General features: G+C 44.8%; 1 protein-coding gene across 3 annotated transcripts in view; it reads left to right on the plus strand.

The window, feature by feature from the left end:
- The window catches only part of nkain2 (sodium/potassium transporting ATPase interacting 2), a 177,436-nt gene that overhangs the window by 66,276 nt on the left and 84,925 nt on the right, over positions 1-26,235 (plus strand). For all 3 annotated transcript variants that reach the window (XM_071413596.1, XM_071413594.1, XM_071413595.1), the window contains exons 2-3: positions 19,461-19,598; positions 24,798-24,878. In XM_071413596.1, coding sequence (XP_071269697.1) covers positions 19,461-19,598; positions 24,798-24,878 — 219 coding nt within the window. The remainder of the gene's footprint in view (positions 1-19,460; positions 19,599-24,797; positions 24,879-26,235) is intronic.

The raw sequence follows: 26,235 nt of genomic DNA on the forward strand, positions 1-26,235 counted from the left end.
TTACTCACATTGGCTGCTGAGAGCGTGATCACACAGTCTTCCAGAACAGCTGGTGCTCTCATGCATGTTTCAGTGTTATTTGCCTCGAAGCGAGCATAGAAGTTATTTAGCTCGTCTGGTAGACTCGTGTCACTGGGCAGCTCTCGGCTGTGCTTCCCTTTGTAGTCTGTAATGGTTTGCAAGCCATGACACATCCGACAAGCGTCAAAGCTGGTGTAGTACGATTCGATCTTAGTCCTGTTTTGACACTTTACCTGTTTGATGGTTCGTCTGAGGGCATAGTGGTATTTCTCATAAGCTTGCAGGTTAGAGACACGCTCCTTGAAAGCAGCAACTCTAGCCTTTAGCTCAATGCGGATGTTGCCTGTAATCATGGTTCCTGGTTGGGGTATGTACGTACAGTCACTGTGAGTACGATGTCATATATGCACTTATTGATGAAGCCAATGACTGTGGTGTTCTCCTCAATGCCATCGGGGGAATCCCGGAACATATTCCAGTCTGTGTTAGCAAAACAGTCCTGTAGCTTAGCATCTGTTTCATCTGACCACTTTTTTATTGATCTAGTCACTGGTGCTTCCTGCTTTAAGTTTTGTTGTAAGCAGGAATCAGGAGGATAGAATTATGATCAGATTTACCAAATGGAGGGCGAGGGAGAGCTTTGCATGTGTCTCTGTGTGTGGAGTAATGGTGGTCCGGAGTTTTTTTTCCCTCTGGTTGCACATTTAACATGCTGATAGAAATTTGTTAAAATGGATTTAAGTTTCCCTGCATCAAAGTCCCCGGCTACTAGGAGCACTTCCTCTGGGTGAACGATTTCTTGTTTGCTTATGGCGGAATACAGCTCATTCAATGCTTTCTTAGTGCCAGCCTCTGACTGTGGTGGTATATAAACAGCTAAGAAAAATACAGATGAAAACTCTCTAGGTAGGTAATGTGGTCTAGAGTTTATCATGAGATACTCTACCTCAGGCAAGCAATCGAGACTTCCTTAGATATCATGCACCAGCTGTTATTTACAAAAATACCAGACACGGCTGTTCTATCCTGCCGGTGCAGCCCATAACCAGCCAGCTGTATGTTGGTAGTGTCATCGTTCAGCCACTTCTCCGTGAAGCATAAGATATTACAGTTTTGAATGTCCCGTTGGTAGTTTAATCTTCCGTGTAGGTCATCTATTTTTTTGCCCAAAGATTGTACGTTTGCTAGCAGAATGGAAGGAAGTGGGGGTTTATTCGATAGCCTACAAATTCTCAGAAGTAAAAAATTAAGTTACAAACAAATAAACTAACAAAAAAACACTATCGTTTGGGGGAATGTAAAACGTCTGCCTTCTTCTCCGGCACCATCTTATCTTTGTTAGAAATTACATGTTAGACATTACTGCACTGTCGGAGCTAGAAGCACAAGCATTTCGCTACACCCGCCATAGCATCTGCTAATCACGTGTATGTGACCAATAAAATTTGATTTGAAATGATTTATGACTGATACTCTCTCCAATACAATTCAGCATTGCAGAGTTATGTGCGTCCTTTCAAGCACACCCTTCTCATTAACCTGTGGTGAGTTATTCACAAAAAAAAGAAACATTTGAGAGTGTGCTGACCCTGGTTCTAGAGGGGGTACGCAGCTGGAGGTTGAATGTTTGAAGGGGTACGGGACTATAAAACGTTTGGGAACCACTGCTCTAGTGGTTGAGTGTAGAGTGTAGAGTGACACACAGCGTTTGATTCCATCATAGCTGGCGGTGATGGGCAGGACTCACAGGAGGTATGTTTGTAAATTAATTTGATCAAGCTTTGTAGCCTATTGATTCCTTCTTGATGAAAAAAAACAATAACATATTTTGTTGTTTCTCTGTAATACTAGCCACCTACCCATTTAATGAAGTTGGCTTTAGCTAGCCAGCTAGGTAGGTTCCCAATCTCCCAACATCATAACTTAGCTTGTCTAACTATCTTAGCTGGCATGTCTGCTGGCAAGGTTGCTAGACTTTACTGAGTAATGTACTGAATGTACTGAATAATCACATTCCTACTAATCTTTTACACAGATTTTAGCAGAGATGCAGAGAAACATATTTATTTTCTTTAAAAAATAACCTCTAGTCATTAGGATACAGACAGCTCAAGGTGGTGTGCTTAAAACCTCTTAAGGATTAGCTGCTTTTTTTCAATTTTCTCCTAAAATTACATACCCAAATCTAACTGCCTTTAGCTCAGGCCCTGAAGCAAGGATATGCATATTCTTGGTACCATTTGAAAGGAAACACTTTGAAGTTTATGGAAATGTGAAAGGAATGTAGGAGAATATAACAACAACAACAAAAAAAACGTTCTTTTGTATTTTTTTGTACCATCATCTTTGAAATGCAAGAGAAAGGCCATAATGTATTATTCCAGCCCAGGTGCAATTTAGATGTTGGCCACTAGATGGCATCAGTGTATGTGCAAAGTTTTAGACTGATCTAATGAACCATTTAATTTCTGTTAAAGAATGTGTATCAAGACTGCCTAATTTGTTTATTAATAACTCTTCATGTTCAAAATTGTGCACTCTCCTCAAACAATAGCATGATATTCTTTCACTGTAATAACTACTGTCAATTGGACAGTGCAGTTAGATTAACAATAATGTAAGCTTTCTGCCAATATCAGATATGTCTATGTCCTGGGAAATTTTCTTGTTACTTACAACCTCATGCTAATCGCATTAGCCTACTTTAGCGCAACCGTCCCGTGGAAGGGAAATGCTTAAAATATGCTTAAAAATACTTGGCTTAAATGTAATCTGGCATTTTATGATAATATAATGATTTGTGTGTATTAATTATGATGCAATGAGTGCCAGTCATGCACCCATCATTTTAGAGGGAGCACAATGTACTTGTGGGGGGGCATCACCCCCCTCAATCCTCATATTCCTTGTGCCCCCTCTAAAATAATGGGTGCATGACACCCCTGTTCCCACATGACAACATATGCAATATAATGAAGTGAATAACCTTATTCTAAACCATATATATTCAAACCGAATAGTGAACCTAAGGTTAGTGTCAGCACCTTGCCAGTAGCCACACAGCAGGTTGTTTATGAAAGAGAACATTTCAGAGGGGTCTTGGGGCCTGATTGTTGATGCTGCTTTAGTTACAAAAGCAATGAGAAGAACAATACCAGACAGCATGCATGAGTGCTTCCAGACTGATGGAATTCATCTGAATGCACCTGGCGGGTACAATGTGACTATATTCCTAGGCCTTGGATCAGGTACATCTAGCCTTTCTCCTCAGAGCCTGTGGAAATGAAGAGCAGAACGAATAGGCTAGGTTGTCTGGGATGACTTTATCAATGAAATTCATATCTCCAGCTGTTCAAGTCCACTGCACTTTAATCAACAAATGCATTTTGGGCTTCCAGGGCTTATATGGGGCACATATTAGTCTTGTCTAGTGTCTGCCCCCCCATTGATTTGTATGCATTTTTGTGTCTTTTGATGCAATTCAACATATGGTGTATCCTTTTTTTGTACAGTATATTACTATATTTTATTCAAATAAAAATTAGCTTTTTTTTGCAAACAGCCTCTCAATCTGAACTTGCCTCTGAATCGGTGTCTTGAGAGTAAGTCATGGCAGACCCAGTATCTCTCACACTGAGACTTCTAGTAAGCAGGTTTCTTGAGCTTGTAATATTTCCCATTAAATTCCTTGAGAGGATTTGGCCGTCTTTCAGCCAGAATGTTGCAGGTGGTTGGGATACCAGGACACCATTACAGCCCTACCACAGAGAGTAAAACTGTCAACAAGCAGAAATATCTCTGTATGGGCGCAAAAGACCTTTCAGGGTGCAGGTGCTCCAACTCATGATATATGGTTGACTGGCTAGTGGCTTGTGTGGATATTTTAGTATATGGTGGTTAGCTAGAGAGTAGACAACCTGTGTTGCTGCTGCCCTGACCCACATGTGCAACTCCCGCCTGAAGAAGGGATGGAGTTGGGTCGGAGGGTCGTTGATGCAGCCCCTCCTCTCTTTGTCTTTCTGTCTCTCTCTGCTGCGCGTATCAGCCACGCGTATCAGCCAACCAGACTGAATATTGATGATGATGAAAATCAAGTGTTTTCAAGTGCTACTCAAATGTTATTCTGCTGTGGCTGTCCTGTTGATATTCAAACTAGTGAGCTAGCTACACACACTTGACCCATGACCGCATCTCAAGCCATGCATGTTTGGATACCGAGTGTTCGCACTCTCCGTACAGGGCAGACTGGGACCCGGGCGCTCGCAAGCTCCGTACAGGGCAGACCAACAGGCACAACGGACGGGGTGGGGGTGGCTAACTTGACAACGTCACGACAACTTGCGGGCATTGGGTTTAGAACACCATCACCCAAAAGGGAACTTAGCGAGCAGGAGGGCAAAGGGGCATGTGTTTGGCACAGGTAGACTCCTATCTGTGCACCTGCTGCTCCAAGTAGTAATGCAGTCATCAGAGCAGATGTCCTCCGAAAGCTTTTAATGAGTTAGAGAATACCGTATTCCCCTAAAATGCTCTCCAGCCAGATAAATAAATAAAAACGGGCAATTACTACGTATAAAAACCAAGATGACAGTTTAAGGTCATCCAATTTCTGTAAAACCTTATTAATATCTTGTTATGAGGAATATAACTTTAAAGCTATTAAACCTGACCACATGATTTCGTTTTGCCCTCCAGAGTTTTTCTGATTATTTAGCATTCCGTAGCTGTGTGTAATGTTTTTTCAAGAAGCAAAAATTCACCATGAAGCATTTCAACTTCTGTCATAGTAATTGCGCATCGAATTGGTGACCTTGCCGGCCAGTTGTTGGCTACAATATTTCCCTCCTCCTCACTCAGTGTCTATGGAAGTTGATAGTAGCCACTTGCTGCATAGAGTGTCAAGTCGCACCTTCCAGCCATGTTGGCAACACTGAGGTCTATTCCTGGTCTTTTCAGGCCCCACTAACACTTCACCATGGCTCCTTAAAATGCAAATTAATATTGAAATGAATTATCCTCATTAACACTTATCCACATCCTGATGAGTTTTATTCCGACTCTGTCCCCTTCCTCCCGAAGCTATTCTCGCTCATGTCATTAATGCTCTCCCCAATGGTTCTCAAGAAGCCCAGTGTGGCAAATGAGTGCTAGTCATCAGTCCTCAGGGGCTCCTCAATGGCTGATATTATTAATAAGGCTCTCAGGCAGGCACAGTTTGGAATGAAATACCCTCACAATGATTCTCTGGCCCTGCCAGATCATTAGGGACTCAAGGATCATAGCTCCTCCAATCATTTCTATTTGGTGCCAAAATCATAAAGGGGAAAATAAAGTGAATTTATGGCCAGAGAGCACAATAGAGCACAAAACCTGGCATGGGTTTTAGGGATCGTATACATATTCCCATCACCTCTAGCGGAGAGAAAAACGTCCGGTATGTGTAAGTTTGTATGTCGCTTCTGATACTCAGTATGTTGGTTACAGTTACATTTACATTTACATTTAAGTCATTTAGCAGACGCTCTTATCCAGAGCGACTTACAAATTGGTGCATTCACCTTATGATATCCAGTGGAACAACCACTTTACAACAGTGCATCTAACTCTTTTAAGGGGGGGGGTTAGAAGGATTACTTTATCCTATCCTAGGTATTCCTTAAAGAGGTGGGGTTTCAGGTGTCTCCGGAAGGTGGTGATTGACTCCGCCGACCTGGCGTCGTGAGGGAGTCTGTTCCACCATTGGGGTGCCAGAGCAGCGAACAGCCTTGACTGGGCTGAGCGGGAACTGTACTTCCTCAGAGGTAGGGAGGCGAGCAGGCCAGAGGTGGATGAACGCAGTGCCCTTGTTTGGGTGTAGGGCCTGATCAGAGCCTGAAGGTACGGAGGTGCCGTTCCCCTCACAGCTCCGTAGGCAAGCACCATGGTCTTGTAGCGGATGCGAGCTTCAACTGGAAGCCAGTGGAGAGAGCGGAGGAGCGGGGTGACGTGAGAGAACTTGGGAAAGTTGAACACCAGACGGGCTGCGGCGTTCTGGATGAGTTGTAGGGGTTTAATGGCACAGGCAGGGAGCCCAGCCAACAGCGAGTTGCAGTAATCCAGACGGGAGATGACAAGTGCCTGGATTAGGACCTGCGCCGCTTCCTGCGTGAGGCAGGGTCGTACTCTGCGAATGTTGTAGAGCATGAACCTACAGGAACGGGTCACCGCCTTGATGTTAGTTGAGAACGACAGGGTGTTGTCCAGGATCACGCCAAGGTTCTTAGCACTCTGGGAGGAGGACACAATGGAGTTGTCAACCGTGATGGCGAGATCATGGAACGGGCAGTCCTTCCCCGGGAGGAAGAGCAGCTCCGTCTTGCCGAGGTTCAGCTTGAGGTGGTGATCCGTCATCCACACTGATATGTCTGCCAGACATGCAGAGATGCGATTCACCACCTGGTTATCAGAGGGGGGAAAGGAGAAGATTAATTGTGTGTCGTCTGCATAGCAATGATAGGAGAGACCATGTGAGGATATGACAGAGCCAAGTGACTTGGTGTATAGCGAGAATAGGAGAGGGCCTAGAACAGAGCCCTGGGGGACACCAGTGGTGAGAGCACGTGGTGCGGAGACAGATTCTCGCCACGCCACCTGGTAGGAGCGACCTGTCAGGTAGGACGCAATCCAAGCGTGGGCCGCGCCGGAGATACCCAGCTCGGAGAGGGTGGAGAGGAGGATCTGATGGTTCACAGTATCAAAGGCAGCCGATAGGTCTAGAAGGATGAGAGCAGAGGAGAGAGAGTTAGCTTTAGCAGTGCGGAGCGCCTCCGTGACACAGAGAAGAGCAGTCTCAGTTGAATGACTAGTCTTGAAACCTGACTGATTTGGATCAAGAAGGTCATTCTGAGAGAGATAGCAGGAGAGCTGGCCAAGGACGGCACGTTCAAGAGTTTTGGAGAGAAAAGAAAGAAGGGATACTGGTCTGTAGTTGTTGACATCGGAGGGATCGAGTGTAGGTTTTTTCAGAAGGGGTGCAACTCTCGCTCTCTTGAAGACGGAAGGGACGTAGCCAGCGGTCAAGGATGAGTTGATGAGCGAGGTGAGGTAAGGGAGAAGGTCTCCGGAAATGGTCTGGAGAAGAGAGGAGGGGATAGGGTCAAGCGGGCAGGTTGTTGGGCGGCCGGCCGTCACAAGACGCGAGATTTCATCTGGAGAGAGAGGGGAGAAAGAGGTCAAAGCACAGGGTAGGGCAGTGTGAGCAGAACCAGCGGTGTCGTTTGACTTAGCAAACGAGGATCGGATGTCGTCGACCTTCTTTTCAAAATGGTTGACGAAGTCATCAGCAGAGAGGGAGGAGGGGGGAGGAGGGGGAGGAGGATTCAGGAGGGAGGAGAAGGTGGCAAAGAGCTTCCTAGGGTTAGAGGCAGATGCTTGGAATTTAGAGTGGTAGAAATTGGCTTTAGCAGCAGAGACAGAAGAGGAGAATGTAGAGAGGAGGGAGTGAAAGGATGCCAGGTCCGCAGGGAGGCGAGTTTTCCTCCATTTCCGCTCGGCTGCCCGGAGCCCTGTTCTGTGAGCTCGCAATGAGTCGTCGAGCCACGGAGCAGGAGGGGATGACCTAGCCGGCCTGGAGGATAGGGGACATAGAGAGTCAAAGGATGCAGAAAGGGAGGAGAGGAGGGTTGAGGAGGCAGAATCAGGAGATAGGTTGGAGAAGGTTTGAGCAGAGGGAAGAGATGATAGGATGGAAGAGGAGAGAGTAGCGGGGGAGAGAGAGCGAAGGTTGGGACGGCGCGATACCATCCGAGTAGGGGCAGTGTGGGAAGTGATGGATGAGAGCGAGAGGGAAAAGGATACAAGGTAGTGGTCGGAGACTTGGAGGGGAGTTGCAATGAAGTTAGTGGAAGAACAGCATCTAGTAAAGATGAGGTCGAGCGTATTGCCTGCCTTGTGAGTAGGGGGGGAAGGTGAGAGGGTGAGGTCAAAAGAGGAGAGGAGTGGAAAGAAGGAGGCAGAGAGGAATGAGTCAAAGGTAGACGTGGGGAGGTTAAAGTCACCCAGAACTGTGAGAGGTGAGCCATCCTCAGGAAAGGAACTTATCAGGGCGTCAAGCTCATTGATGAACTCTCCAAGGGAACCTGGAGGGCGATAAATGATAAGGATGTTAAGCTTGAAAGGGCTGGTAACTGTGACAGCATGGAATTCAAAGGAGGCGATAGACAGATGGGTCAGGGGAGAAAGAGAGAATGTCCACTTGGGAGAGATGAGGATCCCAGTGCCACCACCCCGCTGACCAGAAGCTCTCGGGGTGTGCGAGAACACGTGGGCAGACGAGGAGAGAGCAGTAGGAGTAGCAGTGTTATCAGTGGTAATCCATGTTTCCGTCAGTGCCAAGAAGTCGAGGGACTGGAGGGAAGCATAGGCAGTTCTTCTTAGTAATGGTTATGTGATATCATTTGTGGACTGGTGGAGGGCCCTTACCCTAGAAGTTGTCTATGTGGTATCCATTGTTACAATAGAAAGGTTACAGAGGTGGGAAGAGGGAAGAAAGAGAGCTGCTGTTTCCTCTCATTCCATAGCTAAATGTCTGTTTGATGTCATATGGAGCTGTTCAGCCCACTTAAGCATGTATCACAGTTCTGTAAACAATACGGTACAGTATGTCCTGTAGGACATTAGCTGCATTTGTTTCCTTACTGACAAGCAGCACATTCAGTTTGAGATGGCTGTCATGTGTTTTAATGCTTACTTCAGTCAGCGCAGAAAGCAGTTAGTGTTGATGGAGCTGATGCATTTTGAATGACTGTTATTTGTCTCATTTATATTATATAATGCAGAATGAATTCAATTATATTTTTGAGTCCGTTTTGTTTAATTGCTTGTTGGTTCAATCACAACAGCATTGTATGTCTCTAATTACTTATTCATTGTAATGTTCCCGTGTACACTGAGTGTACAAAACATTAAGGACACCTGCTTTTTCCATGACATAGACTGACCAGGTGAATCCAGGTAAAAGCTGGGATTCCTTATTGATGTCACCTGTTAAATCCACTTCAATCAGTGTAGATTGAAGGGGAGGAGACAGGTTTAAAAATTATTTTTAAGCCTTGAGATAATATAGACATGGAGTGTCTATGTGTGCCATTCAGAGGGTGAATGGGCAAGACCAAATATTTTAGTGCCTTTGAACGGGGTATTGTAGTCGGTGCCAGGTGCACCGGTTTGTGTCAAGAACTGCAACGCTGCTGGGTTTTTCACTCTCAACAGTTTCTGTGTATATCAAGAATGGTCCAACACTCAAAGAACATCCTAAGTTGTGTCAACTTGACACAACTGTGGGAAGTATTGGAGTCATCATGGGCCAGCATCCCTGTGGAAAGCTTTCGACACCTTGTAGAGTCCATGCCCCAATGAATTTAGGCTGTTCTGAGGGCATATTCAATATTAGGACAGTGATCTTAATGTTTTGTTTACTCAGTCTATCTCCGCAAGTACTGGTTCATATTTCATTATCCATAGTGGCCCAAGCTGTGTAAGAGACACTTCTGGTACTCAGTTGAACGTGTAGGCTAGTTTCACATCACTGCATTCCTCACTGTACTGTGGCAATACCCTCCTCACCATCTCCATGTGGCCTATCATATGTCTAAGGGCCTGCATTTGTCACTTTTACAGCCCCTATAGATCTGGGTCTTCTATCATTGAAGACTCTACATGTAGCCTACATTCACAGAGGCGTCTTCAATGGGAACATACCGTACCTGACTAGAGTACGATGACTGGCACATATAGCTGTAGATTCGAACGCACTCGGTTCATGGACAAAATACCCTAATGTGTGTCTTATTTACCCTTTATTTATATTTATATATTTTTGTATAACAATATATTACGCAATATATACAAAAGTATGTGGACACCCCTTCAAATTAGTGGATTCTGGTTATTTCAGCCACACCCGTTGCTGACGGGTGTATAAAATCGAGCACACAACCATGCATTCTCCATAGACAAACATTGACAGTAGAATGGCCTTACTGAAGAGCTCAGTGACTTTCAACGTTGCACCGTCATAGGGTGCCACCTTTCCAACAAGTCAGTTTGTCAAATTTCTGCCCTGCTAGAACTGCCCCGGACAACTGTAAGTGCTGTTATTGTGAAGTGGAAACGTCTAGGAGCAATAACGTCTCAGCCGCGAAGTGGGAGGCTACACAAGATCACAAAATAGGACTGCTGAATGCCAAAGAGCGAAGCGTGTAAAAATCGTCTGTCCTCGGTTGCAACACTCAATACTGAGTTCCAAACTGCCTCTGGAAGCAAGATCAGCACAAGAACTGTTAGTCGGGAGCTTCATGAAATGGGTTTCCATGGCCGAGCAACCGCACACAAGCCTAAGATTGCCATGTGCAATGTAAAGCGTCGGCTGGAGTGGCGTAAAGCTTACCACCATTGGACTCTGGAGCAGTGGAAACGCAATCTCTGGAGTGATGATTCACGCTTCACCATCTGGCAATCTGACAGATGAATCTGGGTTTGGTGGATGCTAGGACACCGCTACCTGCCCCAATGCATAGTGCCAACTGTAAAGTTTGGTGGAGGAGCAATAATGGTCTGGGGCTGTTTTTCATGGTTCGGGTTAGGAACCTTAGTTCCAGTGAAGGTTAATGCTACAACAATTCTGTGCTTCCAACTTTGTGGCAACAGTTTGGGGAAGGCCCTTTCCTGTTTCAGCATGACAGTGCCCCTGTGCACAAAGCAAGGTCCATACAGAAAGGGTTTGTCGAGATCGGTGTGGAAGAACTTGACTGGCCTGCACAGAGCCCTGACCTCAACCACATCGAACACCTTTGGGATGAATTGAGACGCCGACTGCAAGCCAGGCCTAATCTCCCAGCATCAGTGCCCGACCTCACTAATGCTCTTTTGGCTGAATGGAAGCAAGTAAGTCCCTGCAGCAATGTTACAACATCTAGTGGAAAACCTTCCAAGAAGAGTGGAGGATGTTATAGCAGCAAAATGGGGACCAACTCCATATGAATTCCCATGATTTTGGAATTAGATGTTTGACGAGCTGTTGTCCACATACTTTTGGTCATGTAGTGTACGTTTGAATGTATTTTTGGTAATTATCATCCTTATTTATCACCATCACTAACTGGTAAAAATACCAAAAATAATAAAATACATGAAAAGTGTTCCAGTGATGTGCTTTTGAAGAATTATTAATGGCCAGGTGCATTTTCTCTCACTACTGCATACCTTTAATGAAGGTATGAAAGTACGTAGGCTAATTTAATGAAAGTCATTTTTAAGCACACATGAACTAAATGGCTGCTCTTCAACACTGACATCTAATTGCCTGAAAGGTAAAAATTAAGGACTGTCAATACGCTCCCTTTGTACAGATGATGCTGTAAGTGTAACAGCTTTAACTTTACGTCCGTCCTGGTTCGCCCCGACCCGGGCGCGAACCAGGGACCCTCTGCACACATCAACAACAGTCACCCACGAAGCATCGTTACCCATCGCTCCACAAAAGCCGCGGCTCTTGCAGAGCAAGGGGAACCACTACTTCAAGGTCTCAAAGCGAGTGACGTAACCGATTGAAACGCACCACAGCTAACTAGCTAGCCATTTCACATCTGTTACATAAGCTTAATGGTCTATGAAGTTGGGGATTCCAAGCTTTATCTGTGTCAATGAGTTGTTTTTCAGGAATATCATTAGTCTATATCACTGGGATATATGTATATTCTGTAGTGGCAGAATGCTTTTCAGGTGGAACATATAAAAAGGTGTGGTAATCAAAACATTATATGATTATGCTAGCACATGTGAGTACAATCACATCTACAGCTTGTTGTGTCCTTAGTTTGATTTGACAATGCATAGTTGTTCAGTCTTTTCCATGGTAGGATCTACAAAGCCTCTAAAAGCCTTTTGTTGTGTATATGAAACTTTAACTTTACACCTACTTCATCAGCATCATCACTTTTCATGTACTCGCAAAGGTACAGTTCATAAAACCACAGGAAAAGAAGAAACAAAATCATCATGGGCATATTGATTGATTCTCAGATATGTTCCCTCAGTTGAAGTCTTGTTGTTCCTCAAGTTCAACTGTGTTAGAATGGTAGATCTTCTCATCAAGTGTAACAGTGCAGAAGGTGACTATTGCTACGGCAGAACAAAGGAAGCTGAATTATTATGTGCATATCTCATATAATGCTTGTCATTGTATTCAGCAGAGAAGGATGGTGTTCCCCAAGGAGTTGTACTGGGTACACCTCAGAATGCTTTCATCACACCATATATATCCCTCTACATCTCTGGGTGCTTCCTATTTAGTGATTCCACTTCCACCAAAGCTGTGTCTTTTATCTCTTCCCTCTTCCCTAAAGGAAGTTGTGATAATGCATACATTTTTCATGACTTATGATTTCACAATTATTCCGTCATCTGACACATGCACATGATGTTGGTGAATATGTCATGAAACTTTTGCATATATTATTAGTTGTTTTTTCCATTTAAAAAAGGGAAAATAAATTCACAACAAAATGTCAGCATTTATGAAGTATGTTGCTATTGTTTGATATTTTATCTAGTAAAATAAAATAAATTGTTTTACTTGTTTATATTGGCAAAGGGTGTTCTGATTTATTATTTATCAGATTAGATATAGCATTAAGATCGTCTCATGAATATCATGTCTAACTGTTTATGCACAAATGGTGTAGCCTATCGCTGAGAAATCTGCATATCCATTTTGATCATACAATTTTCATAAGTGTTTTCTTTCCATCCAAGAGTGTTTTGAGAGGCAGCCCTACTCTCTGCAGATGTGAGAGACTTGTTTCAGACCTTTTTAAATTATCTAGCCTGAATATATTTTGAATACCTTTGTTTTTCTCACTTTCACAGTGAATAAATTATGAAACCATCTCAAGCATGGGATTGGGTTGATATACAGAAGGAAGACATTTATACAGTAGTCTACTGACTGCAGGGACAGAAATGAACTTACATGTATACACTGAGTGTACAAAACATTAAGGACACATAGACTGACCAGGTGAATCCAGGTATAAGCTATGATCTCTTATTGATGTCACTTGTTAAATGTACTGCAATCAGTGTAGATGAAGGGGTAGAGACGGATTATTAAGCCTTGAGACAATTGAGACATGAATTGTGTATGTGTACCATTCAGAGGGTGAATGGGCAAGACAAAATATTTAAGTGCCTTTGAATGGGGTATGGTAGTAGGTGCCAGGTGCACCAGTTTGTGTCAAGAACTGCAACGCAGCTGGGTTTCACACTCAATTGTTCCCTGTGTGTGTCAAGAATGGTCCACCACCAAAAGGACATCCAGCCAACTTGACACAACTGTGGGAAGCATTGGAGTCAGCATGGGCCAACAACCCTGGGGGGGGGACTGAAACTCAATATTAAGAAGGTGTTCTTAATTTTTTGTACACTTAGTGTATGCTACAGTACATTTTTCCATTTCTGACTAAAATTATTATTGGAGCCTCTGACTCCTACTGTACATTAATCGAAAGCTAAATAACCTTACAATATCTCTGCTTGTTTTTCAATTGCTGCATAGCAAAACACCCAGCGTGCCATCGATAAGTGTTGATGCTATTAACAAATCAAATGAGTTTCACTCCCCCAGGTTCTAGAGTCTAGTTTAACTGTTTGTTTGGAGTAACACCTGAGCATTTGTAGGTGGATTTGTAGTAGTAGTGACGGACAATGGTGATGCCCTCATCTGTGATTCTGCATGAGAGGGCGCCCCTAGCCCAGGCTTCACATTACCTCCCTACACTCTGGGGCTAATGTTCTCTGGTCAGAGCCGCTGTGTGTCGTACAGCCTCCTGAGCGTTGTCTGAATGCAACATAAGGCTGCATCTCTATTCATGCTGCCACCACTGATTGATAGGCTTTTTTTTCTCAGTGATTAGAGGCAGCTCATGTCTCCTCCACATAAGGAGAAAAAAAAGAAAAACCCTAGGCTTTGGCGAAGCTAGGAGGATAAACTTCCATTTCAATCAACAGTTGTGGAGTTGGAGTGTGCACTTCTTTTACCGTAATCATCCTTGTGTTGTACCTCAGTAATGAGGTTCTCTCCAACTCTCTTCAGGAGGGTAAAATGAAGGTGTTATGCAAAACAGCCTCACCAAACAGAATTATCAACTGAATTCTCTGTGTAGGAGGAGCTGACCTTTCCCGGCAGTAAAAAAAATTAAAAATACAATTTTACCATGAGTAAAGAAACCCCAATGGCAATATAATGACATATCTGTACAGTTTAATGGTTTACTAATTGCATTTTTCAAAGTCGTATTACTGTTGTGGGGCCTACCGATTGCCCTTGCAGAAGTTTTTTGTCAGATAAAGGGTTATAACTTACTCAGAAATTCCTTCTCTTGAGATCTGACATGTTATTTGGATCCCCTCTGTTATTTCCCTGGTGAATAGGGTCATTCTTCTGCCTCGCTCAATAATTAGTTCCCCCAAATGTATGTTTATAATTACTCATGTATGGATAATTGCTTGATAAATATTTCACTCTGTGCACAGCTGCTTGGGAGAGCTGTTTACATTTGCGATGATAAAAGGAGGCTCAGTTACAACATTAATGACTAGGGAGGCCCTCTGACTTCAACAATAGCCTGAGGTGTGTCTCTCTGTGTCAGGCAGTAAGCAAAACCCTGCAGCTTCTCTCTCACCATTGGACAGGGCCTGTGATACTGAGACAGCTGAGCTCTCTGGGTCTTTTGGAGTTTCTCCAATAATACCAGGCACTCCCAACTGCATAGTCAGAGAACAGCCTTTATCAGGCAGCTTTGACAGTGAGACATTATCAGGTAACTAATGCTAGGGGTTACGATTCACCAATGGCTGTTATTTGTGTTGAGGCTTATGAATGCGCTGTGGAAGCACGGCATGTTTAATTGCAGGCTATATACCATGTTTCCTTGTTGTTTACCCTTCTAATCCAGGCGGCAGGATGCTTTTGAGCTGCCATATGGGCTCCCTTCAGGACTCTCTGAGCTCCCTGCTTTAGTAGCGGATATGGTGAGGTGCAGGCAGCTTTTCAGGAGGGCTTCTCATTCTCCAATGCCATGGAAATGCCATGGAGTGCTGCTAATTAACATCATTTATTTTCTTTGTGCCTTTTTCTGTTCAGCAGAAACATGTTAACAATGCCTCAGAGGAGGACCTGATGTGTGTAATGTTAGACAGGAAGGCGCTTTGATAAGAGGGCTTGGCAGGGTGGTAGGGGCGTGGAGGAGCTAGCGGTGCAGGGTGATAGTGGCGTGGAGGAGCTAGCGTTACAGGGTGGTAGGGGCATGGAGGAGCTAGCGTTACAGGGTGGTAGTGGCGTGGAGGAGCTAGCGTTACAGGGTGGTAGGGGCGTGGTGGAGCTAGCGTTGCAGGGTGGTAGGGGCGTGGAGGAGCTAGCGTTGCAGGGTGGTAGGGACGTGGAGGAGCTAGCGTTACAGGGTGGTAGTGGCGTGGAGGAGCTAGCGTTGCAGGGTGGTAGCGGTGTGGAGGAGCTAGCGTTACAGGGTGGTAGTGGCGTGGAGGAGCTAGCGTTACAGGGTGGTAGGGGCGTGGAGGAGCTAGCGTTACAGAGTGGTAGGGGCGTGGAAGAGCTAGCGTTGCAGGGTGGTAGGGGCGTGGAGAAGCTAGCGTTGCTGTGTGGTAGGGGCGTGGAGGAGCTAGCTTACAGGGTGGTAGTGGCGTGGAGGAGCTAGCGTTGCAGGGTGGTATTGGCGTTGAGGGGCTAGCGTTGCAGGGTGGTAGGGACGTGGACGAGCTTGTGTTGTAGGGTGGTTGTGGCGTGGAGGAGCTAGCGTTGCAGGGTGGTAGTGGTGTGGAGGAGCTAGCGTTGCAGGGTGGTAGTGGTGTGGAGGAGCTAGCATTGCATGGTGGTAGGGGCGTGGAGGAGCTAGCGTTGCAGGGTGATAGTGGCGTGGAGGAGCTAGCGTTACAGGGTGGTTGTGGCGTGGAGGAGCTAGCGTTGCAGGGTGGTAGTGGTGTGGAGGAGCTAGCGTTGCAGGGTGGTAGTAGCGTGGAGGAGCTAGCGTTGCAGGGTGATAGCGGCATGGAGGAGCTAGCGTTGCAGGGTGGTAGCGGTGTGGAGGAGATAAGGATGGTAGGGGCATGGAGGAGCTAGTGTTGCATGGTGGTAGAGGCGTGGAAGAGCTTGCATTGCAGGGTGGTAGGGACGTGGAGGAGCTTGTGTTGTAGGGTGGTAAGGGGCGTGGAGGAGCTTGCGTTACAGGGTGGTAGTGGCGTGGAGGAGCTAGCGTTACAGGGTGGTAGGGGTGTGGAGGAGCTACCGTTACAGAGTGGTAGGGGCGTGGAGGAGCTAGCGTTGCAGGGTGGTAGGGGCGTGGAGGAGCTAGCGTTGCGGGGCTTGAAGGAGCTAGCGTTGCATGGTGGTAGGGGCGTGGAGGAGCAAGCGTTGCAGGGTGATAGTGTCGTGGAGGAGCTAGCGTTGCAGGGTGATACTGGCGTGGAGGAGCTAGCATTGCAGTGTGGTAGGGGCGTGGAGGAGCTAGCGTTGCAGGGTGGTAGTGGCGTGGGGGAGCTAGCATTGCAGGGTGGTAGGGGCGTGGAGGAGCTAGCGTTGCAGGGTGGTAGGGGCGTGGAGGAGCTAGCGTTGCAGGGTGGTGGGGGGGGTGGAGGAGCTAGCGTTGCAGGGTGGTATTGGCGTTGAGGAGCTAGCTTTGCAGGGTGATAGGGGCGTGGAGGAGCTAGCGTTACAGGGTGGTAGTGGTGTGGAGGGGCTAGCGTTGCAGGGTGGTAGGGACGTGGACGAGCTTGTGTTGTAGGGTGGTAAGGGGCGTGGAGGAGCTAGCGTTGCATGGTGGTAGGGGCGTGGAGGAGCTAGCGTTGCAGGGTGGTAGGGGCGTGGAGGAGCTAGCGTTGCAGGGTGGTAGGGGCGTGGAGGAACTTGCGTTGTGGTAGGGGCATGTAGGAGCTAGCGTTGCAGGGTGGTATTGGCGTAGAGAAGCTATCGTTGCAGGGTGGTATTGGCGTAGAGAAGCTAGCGTTGCAGGGTGGTAGGGACGTGGAGGAGTTAGCGTTGCAGGGTGGTAGTGGTGTGAAAGAGCTAGCGTTGCAGGGTGGTAGTAGTGTGGAGGAGCTAGCGTTGCTCCCTGACTCTGACTCTGACTGTTCTGACTGTATGTTGTGTGGTTTTGGATTAGGGAACTAATTTACTGGGAAACAGATGGAAAAACACCAGTTTTACTTTCATTCTACTGATACATGAAATGACGGTATAGTAAGCATGGAGGCTGGCCCAGATAAACATACAGTAGGTGTCAGGAACCGCTTGGCATACCACACGATTGAAAGGGAAAGGGGGATACCTAGTCAGCTGTGCAACTGAATGTATTCAACTGAGATGTTTCTTCCGCATTTAACCCAACCCCTCTGAATCAGAGAGGTGCGGGGGGCTGCCTTAATCAACATCCACGTCTTCGGCGTCAGGGGAACACTGTTAACTGCCTTGCTCAGGGGCAGAACGACAGATTCGATCCAGCCTTCCAGTTACTGGCCCAACGCACTAACCACTAGGCTACCTGCCGCCCCACCTAACAGTGGGAATACATGCACTTTGTTTGGTTATATTTTCAAAACAAAATGTGCATAATTTATCAGTTCCTGCTGGATGAGTAACAGTTGTGCCGGCACTATTTCAATATAGGTCCTGTACATGGAGAGACATGTCATTCCCTGAGCAATAGTTCTCATAAATAACGCATTAAAGAGGATCATTACGTGTCATACAATGCAACAAGGTAGGCTGAGCTCTATAGTTATAGTTGGCATGCATAGTGAATCATTTCAAAAAAATTTAAACAAATGCCAAGCTTAGCCTCTGTTTAGCAGGCAAGTTCCCTGAAAATACTAACATTTATTTACGAACTCTTCTGGGAGCAGTGAGTTTGTGAGTTATTGTTTGTACCTGGAATGACATTAGAATCCTGTCATTTGGACACAACTGTGCATTTGGATTAATGTATGATCTATGAGCCGTACTCATATAGTGCCAGATGTATAGTGGCTAGCTAGGTTGCCAGAGACAGACAGACAGACAGACAGACAGACAGACAGCATGGGGCAGGAGCAGCGTGAGGGGTTGTGAGCTGGTCAGCCCTGGGCTGGACTGAGCCATGGACAGACTGGTTTTAATAGAGAGAAACTTGGTGTTTTGACGACTTGAAAGTACATTTACGAAGTATTGCCTAGCAGCATGGGGAATGTATCACTGAGCACCCACAGGAGAAGTTAATTTAGTTGTGACATCTGTTGCGATTGTCAAAGCTCATCAACAGTCAGTCGAAGGAACACCAGTCAAGAATTCCAGTCACGAAAATACTGCCTGTGCAAGTGCACAGAGTCCTTTATACAGGCGGTGGTTCGTTAAACTGAGATCTCACAAATATTTAAAGGCCATTTTCTATCCGTTCACATGGAATTTACAGCAGGAGCAATCCAATTATCCCACAGGTATTTTTTTTACTCCGCCAACTGTAATAAATGGAGTGCGCAGACATAGCTTTATTAGTAAGGACAGTGCCTATAAAATAAGAAGATCGTTAGTTGCAGATATGAAGTGGAGTTTAAAGCATCCTGTAGTTGTTGGGATTTGGGAACCATTAGCGTCAGTGCTATGAAGCGCTATCTAGCTCTAACACTGTTGGGACACACTGTTATCCTTCTCCTTACCGCAGCCCTTTGAAGTGTCATGGCTGATAGTCGTATCAACACTGGTGTCATGTACAATCAGACACTGAGACCCAAACGGTCTGGGCAGAAGGGGTCTAGCCTTGCCAGCTTCAATTTCCCACAGAGGCCAACATCGAGGTGGGTGGGGACACGACCCTGAGGAACTCTGCCCCTCTCGGGCAATTCGAGACAGCTGCGTGATGGGGAGGAGGAGAGCGAAGACGCCGGTGTCACGACCCCTTGGTGTGGTGTTCAAGCAGATTTCCCTGTCCTCCCTCCCTTCCAGCACATATGTTGAGATACATCACTCCAACACATCTCTCAGGGCTCTGATACCCTCCAGCAGTTCAGCAATAAAAAGTTGGCATGGCCTGTACACATGCAGGCCAACTGTACACATGCATCTTTCTCTTTAAATTTGTTTACCTTTATTTAACTAGGCAAGTCAGTTAAGAACAAATTCTTATTTACAATGACGGCCTAGGAACAGTGGGTTAACTGCCATGTTCAGGGGCAGAATGACAGATTTTTACCTTGTCAGCTCGGGGATTCGATCAAGCAACCTTTTGGTTACTGGGCCACGACACTAACCACTAGGCTACCTGCAACCCCAAATCATGTTGCAAACCTCATGAAAAGATTACATTGATTTTGTCTGATACTAAAGTTCATTTATTTTCTCTCCATTTTCCTTACAGATCAGCATATTGGAACGACAAATATTTGACTTCCTTGGGTACCAGTGGGCTCCCATCCTCACAAACTTTGTGCACATCATCACAGTCATCTTGGGCCTCTTTGGGACTGTACAGTTCAGACCAAGATACGTGACCGGGGTGAGTTATATCTTCCTTGATTTCCTATGGAGTCATATATTAATATCTTGGGATATTAATCTTGGGATAAGTGGTTTTATGGAAAGTGGTGTTATGAAGCAATTAATATATCTTACATGTTTGATTGACAAGGTAATATAAGGTAATATTACATGTTCATATTTATTGATTGCATTTATATTTATAGTGTCTATACTGAACAATAATACTGTATATAGTCTTATAACTGATATGATGTCAAGGCCTATGACCTTTGACCTACACAGTATAAAAATAAAGAGAGCAGGAATAAATATTAATTCAAGACTCTCCTACCTGAAATAAGTCTCATCTTGACAACCTTTCAATCAAACCATACATGTAAACTCAGCAAAAAAAGAAACGTCCTCTCACTGTCAACTGCGTTTATTTTCAGCAAACTTAACATGTGTAAATATTTGTATGAACATAACAAGATTCAACAACTGAGACATAAACTGAACAAGTTCCACAGGCATGTGTCTAACAGAAATGGAATAATGTGTCCCTGAACAAAGGGGGGGTCAAAATCAAAAGTAACAGTCAGTATCTGGTGTGACCACCAGCTGCATTAAGTACTGCAGTGCATCTCCTCCTCATGGACTGCACCAGATTTGCCAGTTCTTGCTGTGAGTTGTTACCCAACTCCTCCAATGGGATTGAGATCCGGGCTCTTCGCTGGCCATGGCAGAACACTGACATTCCTGTCTTGCAGGAGATCACGCACAGAACGAGCAGTATGTCTGGTGGCGTTGTCATGCTGGAGGGTCATGTCAGGATGATCCTGCAGGAAGGGTACCACATGAGGGAGGAGGATGTCTTCCCTGTAATACACAGCGTTGAGATTGCCTACAATGACAACAAGCTCAGTCCGATGATGCTTTGACACACCACCCCAGACCATGACGGACTCTCCCCATCCAAATCAATCCCGCTCCAGAGTACAGGCCTTGGTGTAATGCTCATTCCTTCGACAATAAACGCGAATCCGACCATCACCCCTGGTGAGACAAAACTGCGACTCATCAGTGAAGAGTCCTTTTTGCCAGTCCTGTCTGGTCCAGCGACGGTGGGATTGTGCCCATAGGCGACGCTGTTGCTGGTGATGTCTGGTGAGGACCTGCCTTACAACAGACCTACAAGCCCTCAGTCCAGCCTCTCTCAGCCTATTGCGGACAGTCGGAGCCCTGAAGGAAGGATTGTGCATTCCTGGTGTAACTCGGGCAGTTGTTATTGCCATCCTGTACCTGTCCCGCAGGTGTGATGTTCGGATGTACCGATCCTGTGTAGGTGTTGTTATACGTGGTCTGCCACTGCGAGGACGATCAGATGTCCGTCCTGTCTCCCTGTAGTGCCGTCTTAGGCGTCTCACGGTACGGACATTGCAATTTATTGCGATGCCTAAGGCACGTTCACGCAGATGAGCAGGGACCCTGGGCATCTTTCTTTTGGTGTTTTTCAGAGTCAGTAGAAAGGCCTTTTTAGTGTCCTAGGTTTTCATAACTGTGACCTTAATTGCCTACCGTCTGTAAGCTGTTAGTGTCTTAACAACCGTTCCACAGGTGCATGTTCACTTATTATTTAGGATTCATTGAACAAGCATTGGAATGGGAAACGGTGTTTAAACCCTTTACAATGAAGATCTGTGAAGTTATTTGGATTTTTACGAATTATCTTTGAAAGACAGGGTGCTGAAAAAGGGACGTTTCTTCTTTTGCTGAGTTTATATTATGGAGACTTAAAACCCAGGCATTTTGACTCAGCCGTCAGAGAGAGCCGCTGTCATACAGCAGAGAGTTTACCTTGACAGCCTCTCCTCCTCACCCCTCCTCACCCCCTCCTCCCCTGTAGAAATGGAGCCTCAACCCACTATCAGCCTCAGCTATCAAAGTCTATGCCTGTAAAGATAAATGGCTTACTGTCCAATATTACTCTTGCTTATATCCGTTTTGGTAATGCTGTCAGAGCAGATGAATTTTTATTCTAATTTAACATGGCTCTTGCCAGTAGCTGGAGAAAGGCCAAATTAGGTTCCACTACACGCACCCATCTTCTGGATCTAATGTCTTGACAACATGTCAGATTATAGAGGCGGTAAAACCTTCCTCCGTGGCGGCTCTGCCCCTCTGTCAATGGTCTGGTGAATTAGGCCTGGAAACATATACACTTGTGCCCTAACACATTCATGGATTGCCCCCTACTGCTCCCTCCAACCTCCACCCCCTGGGTTTAGAGACCATCACCAGCTCACGTACCAGTTTGGATTATGGCCCTAATTGAAGTCAATGGCTTGGCCTAGCCCTGCTCCACCTCACAGACGTGGGAGAATCATTATGCCGCCACACGTCTACTTCGAGAGACGTGTCAGCCAGACAGCCGCACTCCAGTTGGGAGGAAGGCATGTAGTATTGACCTTCAACCCTCCCCTCGGGCGTTTCAGCTGATTCGCTGTATAAATTGTACGTACAGCATGTGCCTGCCGACATTATCTGCTTCTAAAAGGGATTTTTAAGTAAAGGGAAAGGTTTTCTGCACCTGTGACAGTTTTCTGCACCTGTGACAGTGACCACCTTGCAGTGGTCTCTCCCCCTCTCTCACCCTCTCCCCCTCTGAGGCTATCTGGGGTGAGAGTCAGTCATTCCCAACACATTACCAAGGAGTCCCCATGACTACGGGAGAGGATAGACCCACCCCGCCCACCTACTGAGGCCCGGTCCAATGTTGGGACAGTCCACATACTACAGGGGTTCCCAAACCTTTCTGGGCCCCACAACCCCATTTTGATATCAAAGAATGTTTGTGGCCCCACCATGTAAAAAACGTCATCAATGTAAAAAAAAAAAAAAAGTCATCACCGGCCAATGTTAACTTTTTATAATGGGTCTATTACAGTCTATTACAAATCAGTCTGACAGTACTTTTGACCGTATTTCAATCTGAAGGAAGTATGGTTTGAAGTGACTGAAATGCATCAGAAAATATATTGTTCCGAAGATCATCCGACAATAATTTTGTATGATTTTCTGTGTAGAAAAGATCATCATTGATTATGTTATTCCCCCCAGTCTGATTTAGTGCCTGGTCTTGTCCACTCTGTTCTAATGAGTCCTGCATGGCTTGTGGGTATTGCAGTGGGAAACAGAAGTCTTGTCTTTTCAGTGATGGGGTCATAATATGTTGTAGCTTAAACCATTCAAAAGATAGTGCCACGTTTGTAGGAAGAAACCGCATCTAGCAGCTACCGGAGGTTAATGACTTAACCCCGGTTCTATGAAGCGGAAATTTTATCTTGCGACCCCATTTTCAAATCAGGCGACCCCATATGGGGTCACGACCCCTAGTTTGGGAAACACTGCCATACTGTATCCCTTTCTGTAAATGTTCCTCTTTAGCTACAGTGCTCTATCCATAATATTGCATATCTCCATACCTCCATCAGGTTATACATTCATGATGATTATGATGCATTTCACTGTATCACAGAAACCTGCAAAGATATTTGATCAGATCTTTCTTACTGTGCTGTCATAAAGTACACATTTTCTTAACTAGGCAAGACAGTTCAGAACAAATTCTTATTTACAATGACGGCCTAGGAACAGTGGGTTAACTGCCTTGTTCAGTGGCAGAACGACAGATTTTTACCTTGTCAGCTCGGGGATTTGATCTAGCAACCTTTCGGTTACTAGTCCAACACTCTAACCACTAGGCTACCTGCCGCCCCACTAGTGTCAGCTATGGCTCCTGTAGTGATATTTGTCCTCGATCATGTGCATTTAACAGATAAGTGGATACATATATTTGCGGTGGTGTAAAGTGCTTAAGTATTAATACTTTAAAGTACTACTTAAGTCGTTTTTGGGGGTATCTGTACTTTACTTTACTATTTATATTTTGACAACTTTAACTTTTACTTCACTACATTCCTAAAGAAAATAATGTACTTTTTACACTGTACATTTTTCTTGACACCCAAAATAAATTTTGAATGCATAGCAGGACAGGAAAATCATCCAATTCACGCACCTCTGATCTGGCGGACTCACCAAACACAAATGCATAATTTGTAAATTATGTCTGAGTGTTCCACACGTTTTAAAAACATGAAAATGGTGTCATCTGCTTTTCTTAATATAAGGAATTTGAAATGATTTATACTTCAGTATATTTGATCAATTACATTTACTTTTGATACTTAAGTATATTTAGAACCAAATACTTTTAGACTTTTACTCAAGTTGTGTTTTACTGGGTAACTTTTACTTTTACTTGAGTAACTTTCTACTAAGGTATCTATACTTTTACTCAAGTATGACAATCGGGTACTTTTTCCACCACTGTATATTTGGATGAGCTTCCTACATGTAATGCAATTGAGTTCCCATTTCCAGTGGCCCAGTATTTTATTCTGGATCACCTGTCTGCTTTAAAATAGGATCAGATAAGCATCCTTTTATCTGAAGATCTCTCCTCTGCTCTGCTTATCAGACTTCACAGTTCTTCTTCTCCCAGAAAGTCGCTTCTCACATTTTAATCGGGGGAAAAAAACACGTGTTGTGATAATGATTTCCCATGCTTCAAAATAGCCTGCTTCGAAAAAAAAGTACATGATATGTCGATAGATGCGCCATGTCTTAGATCAGGGGTGTCAAACTCATTTTGCCCTCAACTTTCTTGTGAGTGTCCTTTCAGACATTTGGACAGTACAGTACCTAAATGAGGACATACTGAACAGTAACATCATGTTTTGTGTTCCTCAGTGCCAATTGGACATTGAGTTGTTTCATTTTGACACATTTCAAAACGCTTTGATAAGCCTCCATCCCTATCTCTAAGGAGCCTCTAAGCCTCAGCCCTCCCACACACAACACACAACACACACACACACCTTCAATACCAAGAAGAGGTACTAAATGTTTGGCTCTGGCATGATTCAGATGTGTGGAGGCAGATTCTGTGTGAAGACATACCCAGCAGATAATTAATTACAAAGAAACACTATGATCCTGGCTGTGGAAACCCAGATACTAAGGAGAATCAAAATATGCATTTGTTTTTGGCGTGTTATTCTGAGCTTGACATTGCTTGTGGTGTTCTACTACTGTGATACTGTTTGTTCAGTGGTGTGTGCTTCTTCTCTCCCCCTCCTCCCTCTCTCACGCACTCTCTCCTCTCCCATAGTATGCAGTGTGGCTGGTTCTCTGGGTGACCTGGAACATCTTCATCATCTGTTTCTACCTGGAAGTGGGGGACCTCTCCAAGGTAATGTGACCTGCTGAGAGCTCTACAGAGCTGGAGAGCCTTTTATTATTACCTGCCAGAGAACAGAGGCCATGGATAATATGTCTTTAATGGTCTTTTTCGCATTCCATTTAATCACGGATTACACATTACTTCGCTGTTTCTGAAGGAGATAGTTGTGAGTCTTTCTGGGTAAGTCTCTTAAGAGCTTTCCACACCTGGATTGTGCAACATTTGCCCAATATTATTTTCAAACTTCTTCAAGGTCTAGGATTTTGCCTGTGCTTAGCCCCATTGCGCAATTTTTCTTCCTGAAAAACTCCCCAGTCCTTAACTGCAACAAGCATACCCATAACATGATAAAGCCACCACCATGCTTGAAAATATGAAGAGTGGTACTTAGTGAGTTGTATTGGATTTGCCCCAAACATAACACTTTGTATTCAGTACAAAAAGTTAATTACTTTGCCACAGTATTACTTTAGTGCCATGTTGCAAACAGAATATATGTTTTGGAATATTTGTATTATGTGCTGGCTTCCTTCTTTTCACTCTGTCATTTAGGTTAGTATTGTGGAGTAACTACAATGTTGTTGATCTATCCTCAGTTTTCACAGCCATTAAACTGTTTTAAAGTCACCATTGGCCTCAATGGTGAAATCCCTGAGAGGTTTCCTTCCTCTCCGTCAACTGAGTTAGGAAGGACTATATGTAATTTAATCAAAACAAAATTTGGTCTGTAACACAATCAAATGTGGAAAAAGTCAAGAGGTGTGAATACTTTCTGAAGGCCTTGAAAATACGGTGTGGTTTGACGAGAACGCTGACATTTTTCCAAGGCAGAGATAACTGCTGTAGATGCATCCATTCATGCATAATGTGTACAAGTGTAGGCATAATGACAATAGCCAAATGTCCTTACACTTTTTGGTTCTTCAACAGATGTTTATTTTTATTAATCAAATGGTGGGTGCATAGAACACTGTTTGGCTGCTGGAATTCATTTGTGAGTAGACAAACGGAGGTAGCCTACAGTACATGAGCCTTTTGATTGTTTGACAATCAGATGAAAGATCATGACTGGTTGTGTTTATTCCACAGTAAAAGGTAATACATTTGAGTTAAGTTAAGATACATCTTTACTACTAGGCCCACAAGAGATCCTATTAAATTAATAGCGATTCTATATGTAATTCTATGATTAGGCCCATACAAAAAGTTCATACACGAGGTCCCATACAGGGAAAACAAATACATCTACTTTCACCCCTGGTTCAAAGAAATACAGTAATACCGCAATATAGATGCAAATGTGTCTTCTCTCTCTCCCTCCACCTCTCGGTCCCTCTCTCTCTCCCTCCACCTCTCGGTCCCTCTC

The sequence above is a fragment of the Salvelinus alpinus genome, chromosome 8, assembly GCF_045679555.1.
Source record: "Salvelinus alpinus chromosome 8, SLU_Salpinus.1, whole genome shotgun sequence".
Taxonomy (NCBI): Eukaryota; Metazoa; Chordata; class Actinopteri; order Salmoniformes; family Salmonidae; genus Salvelinus; species Salvelinus alpinus.